Raw genomic sequence first — 4,826 nt, 5'->3', positions numbered from 1 at the left:
GGCGGCGGCGGCGGCGAGCGAGGCGAGGGCAGGCGGCGGCGGCGGCAGCCCCGCGGCCATGGCGAAGCACACGGTGTCGTCGGCGCGCTTCCGCCGGGTGGACGTGGACGAGTACGACGAGAACAAGTTCGTGGACGAGGAGGACGGAGGCGATGGCCAGGCGGGGCCCGACGAGGGCGAAGTGGATTCCTGCCTGCGGCAATATCCTTCCGCCAGCGGCGGGGGGAAGCGGCCGGGCGGGGGCGAGCGCGGCGCGAGCGGCTGTGGCGCCGTCGGTGGCCGGGGCGGCGGCGCCTCTTTCCCCGCGGTTGCCCTTAACGGCCTCGCAGAGGGAACATGATGGCCGCGCTGCAGGCAGCCCTGAAGAACCCGCCGCTCAACACCAAGAACCAGGCCGTGAAGGTGGAGTCCCGAGTAACGCGCTCCCGGGGCTGCTCTCTGACGCCGGTGCGGCCCCGGCCCCTAGGCGGGCCGTGGGCGAGGCGAGCAGGCTGCTTTGGGGTATTCGCTGGTGTCGAAGCATCGCGGTTAGCCTGACCGGGGTGCACGGAGTTGTAGCTCGCACCTGTGCGTAGCGCGCACTCGGTGCTGGCGCCGCTTCGGTGCAGGTTTCTCAGCCGCCGTGAATTCTCCATCCCGCGGCCCGGCTATCTCAGGCGTTGGCGGGCGCCGCTGCCCGATCCGGAGCGGGTCGGTACCGCTGGAGCCGGCGGCGGAGCGCTCGCCGATCCAGGAAGCGCAGCTTTGGTAGTCATCTCTGAGAAACGCTGCCACGGCCGGGCTCTGCACCTACAAAAAAGGAAGAAACGATAGCTATTGCATCCAATCAAAGCGAGGCTGGTAAAGGGCAGAAAATGCAGGCGCTCCCCCTGTGACACAAGCGGAGCGCACCCTATGCGCCTGCTGCCGACTATCCCCCAGATGAGCCTGAGTAGTTCGTGGCTCAGCAGCGAGAGGAGCAGGCGGATAACGCCGGGAACTGCCCCGCTCGGGAGCACCCGCAGAGGTCTTGCTGTTGGAAGAGAATCCCGCAGGCACGTTTCTGTGCTGCTCTGCTACCGCACCAACCTCACAAGGCTGCCGGTGAAGGCTTCACCGAGCCCTGTGCAGTTATACCGGGATCTGGGAGTCAGCCGGTATTTATACAATATAGATGTACAGATACCACCATTTAAAGGACTAAACAGTTTTATCTTCGTTTTGATGATTTTTTCCCATTGGGTGTGTATTGTAATTGAGAATAGAGCGTGAAGGCAGTGGGGTTGCTAAGGGTACAGCAATGGATTTTTAATGTTTGGCTTCAATTTTATTTGATATTGGGGAGGTTATTTTTTGTTTTCATTTCATATGAGAAGTCTCATTCACCCAAGTGGCTAAGGGATATTAAGTTAAACAAGGAAACCAAATTTCTTAATTTTTGTAGGAGGGAGTTGCTTGAAGTATTTGGGATGATGGGATTGTTTAAAGGTCTAACAAACCTGAGATCTTTTTTTCTTTTATTTTTTCCTCAATTAATGATGAATGAGAAAGAGGAGATCTTTCTTTGCTGATTATATGGCTAATCTGCAGCTGTATTCATGCCACACAAATTCCTGAGCCTGAAAAGACATCCACATGGACTTGCAAATGGTTATCAATGCAAAGTATTGTTAATGCTGCCAGTTTGCCTCCTATGCGGATGGGACAGAAGTTGACTGTTTTTGAAATGAGTGGCTTTCAGGAGTCCCCTTATCTAGGTTGACCAATACTGTTTACATGGAATAGAGTAATTTTATCTCATTAAACAGTACAAAAGCATGGAAAAGGCTTTGGTGATGAGGCAGGCCAGGTAGCCAGGTACTTAATTTTTATAACTGTTCTGGAGCTTCCCAGAAATTGAGTTTTGCTATGAAAACTGGACCCTTTTTTCATATAATGGGTAGAAACTTACAGAAGTAGAGAGGCAGAAAACTTAGTAGAGAACAAATTTGTTAAACTCTTTTTACTGTTTGTGTTGGGACTGGCCTTCTCATTAAGTATTAGGTTTCCTTATAGCTCATCTGTAGGCTGAACTTAAATAACTTGAATTAAATAAAAATTCAAATACTTACCTCTAGATCTAGAATTGTAGGTATTTGGCAAGTTAATTAGACTATACTGTTGGGGGAAGGTCTCTTACACATTATAAGTACAAGCTAGGTGTACAAACTGCTTTTTTTTTTTAAAAAAAAAAGAAAGTGTTTCAGAAATTGTTAAAGAGAAAAATTAAATTCTACTTCCTCAAGAGATTACTAATATTTGGATGCACCGTATTTGAGAATGAATGGATCCCTGCCTTTCTTGCTTCTTCACAGGATCGTGCAGAAAGTATTGTCCTGAAGGTCCTCATCTCTTTCAAAGCCAATGATATTGAGAAAGCAGTGCAGTCACTGGATAAGAATGGCGTTGATCTGCTAATGAAGTACATCTACAAGGGCTTTGAGAGCCCTTCTGACAACAGCAGTGCTGTGCTGCTGCAGTGGCATGAGAAGGTGCGTTTATAGGACATGCATTTTCTTGACTGGGTTATTCTTAGTAGTAGATTCTTGGGGCCAGAACACACTCATCAAGCCTGGTTAGAATAATTTTTCTGTTTGGTAAAGCTGAAATGTTGTATTCACACAGCGAGAAGGATATGGTCCTGCAGGCTCACAGTTGAATTATATCTCTTTTGATTCCTTAGGTTAAGATTCTACACTTAAAATTTAATTTTATGTTAGACTGAGGTAAATGAAGTTTACTCTAGTAATTAAAGCAGATGAAAGTAGAATTTCCTTCTTAGAGGGAAGCAAAATTTGCAGCTTAGTTACGTAGGGAAGTAGAAGCCTGTCAAATAGCTATCTTTAGAGTGAACGTGGTTATAGTTCCCTAGCACCCTTGGTACTGGTTTTGCACTTTACATAAAGTGCTGGGAGATGCTAATTTGAAATGAAGTCTGGAATCTGGAAGTCCCTACTGTCAAGCAGTTGTTTCAGCCTGTCGTTACCTCCTTGACTTCGTGTTAATTGCCGTGTTTCTCTTCTCAGGCCCTGGCTGCTGGAGGAGTGGGGTCCATTGTCCGTGTTTTAACTGCCAGAAAAACGGTTTAAGTCCAGCAACAAATGGTTGTCTGCCCTCTGTGGCTGTGGGAAACGCTGGTACAAAAACCAAACAACCAAATGCCATTGCTGCCCTGTGGGCAGCCTCTGTCTCTCAGCTTGCCTTCTCGCTGCTTCTTTCATATCTGACAAATAATGCATATCTTGATCTCTTTGTTGAACTCTGGAAAATTATGAAGGTGCAATTTTATTTCTAACAGGAATATTTGGTACTCAAGAGCATTTCAGTGACATGTATAGCTACATATACAACTTCATGTTTAGGACGATTTGCATTTGTGTATAATTATGACAGATTTGGACCTGACTTTCCAAGCAAAAGCTGAGGGACGTAGGGCAGTGTCTTAATTCTTTTTGCTAGCCAAGCAGTGTTTTGATGTAAGATACATACTTGAGAAGTGGGGCAGCTATTAATATAGGTAACTGGACCATGTTTCTCTTGGTCAGCCTCTGAACCTACAGCAGTGAATAGGACAGAAGGCAAAGGCTCCCCTCCAAACCTGATTATCATTCCAGAAAGTTGAGCATTTTTTTTTTCTTAATCTTGCATCTCATGGCCTAGTGTGGTTTTTTGTGATCAAATGCTGAGTCCACTGTTGGAAAGTCACAATAGGATGAAATTGTCTGTTGTGCAATTTGGATGACAGAATTTAAAAGGCTGTTGGGCCACTTACAGTAGAGCCTGGTCCAGTGAACTTTTTTTTTGGGGGGGGGGGGGGAGCAAAGATCCTGATGAGGAGAAGGAAAAGCTTTCACACAGCAAATCACTTTTCAGCAACTTGGAAGTGATTTGATTTTGTCAAGCACAACATAATGGCTGCCTGTGGTAATCTAAGAAATTCATACTGGTATCTGCACCATCCTTTGCAAGGCTCCCATATTTTATTTTCCAGATATATAGGGTCTTAAAGGATCCCAAAAAGTTTACATTCCTGTTGTATTTTACCACAGTGTGTTAGCTAGTGGGCAAATTAAGTCCCAGCATAGAGAGGAGTATTTTAAAAAGAATTAAGCAAGCCTAGGGCATCGCAGACCACAAACTGCCTTTGAATGTTTAGGGCCAGGGCTTAAATACACTTGTTTTACATTCACCATTTTACAGCAATTCAGTTGTGTAAAACTGTTGGGAAACTTGTGAAATCTTTGCTGTTTTTTGATATCTGCTTTTTTTGTAATAATAATAAAGACCAGACAATAAATCGTCACTGAATATTTACTTGGTGTCTGAAATGCCTGGATGGTTGGAAAATGGTTGGAATAAGTGTTATTTCTTTAGTACAGCATGGTACTGTACAAGGACTGAGAAAAGTTAAAAAAGCAGTCCCTAAAATCCTGTTTTCCTCTTGGCTATTTTTCTTGGTAAGCCTTTTTCAGAGCAGTTATTTGTAGTTGTAAGTAATGGTGATAGTTGCACAGCTAAATCAGCTTAGAAGATTTGAGATGTCAGTAAAATATTTAAATAACAAGAAATGTTTTAAACTGCATTCTTCTGCTTAAACTAAAATTTTAGCCAGACGTTGAGATCCGCACAAACATCTATGTTACGTGCTTTATCAAAACAGGAACAAAAAGAGGAAAGCGGTAAGGGGCTAGCGGGGTTGTCATGTGGAGCTGAACTCCTGATTCTATGGTTGGGATTTTGTATCTTTGCCTGCCCCAACTCCAAGTGATGAAACATTTAATTGCTGTTTGTACTGCAGTGTAAGTACT

At 45.2% G+C, this 4,826-nt stretch overlaps 1 protein-coding gene across 1 annotated transcript; it reads left to right on the top strand.

Moving 5' to 3' along the window:
- Positions 1-6: 6 nt before the first annotated feature.
- ARPC5 (actin related protein 2/3 complex subunit 5) lies at positions 7-4,332 on the top strand. The gene is made up of 4 exons (XM_085299675.1): positions 7-202; positions 331-402; positions 2,334-2,510; positions 3,045-4,332. Exons 1-4 carry the CDS (start codon positions 59-61, stop codon positions 3,105-3,107), a joined length of 456 nt encoding a protein of 151 aa, XP_085155801.1. The 5' UTR covers positions 7-58; the 3' UTR covers positions 3,108-4,332.
- Positions 4,333-4,826: the final 494 nt, after the last annotated feature.

This window comes from Rhea americana, unplaced genomic scaffold, assembly GCF_003343005.1.
Source record: "Rhea americana isolate MKP2758 unplaced genomic scaffold, rheAme1 scaffold_151, whole genome shotgun sequence".
NCBI lineage: Eukaryota > Metazoa > Chordata > Aves > Rheiformes > Rheidae > Rhea > Rhea americana.
The sequence above is the reverse complement of the archived record's forward strand: the minus strand, read 5'-3'. Positions and strand labels throughout refer to the sequence as shown.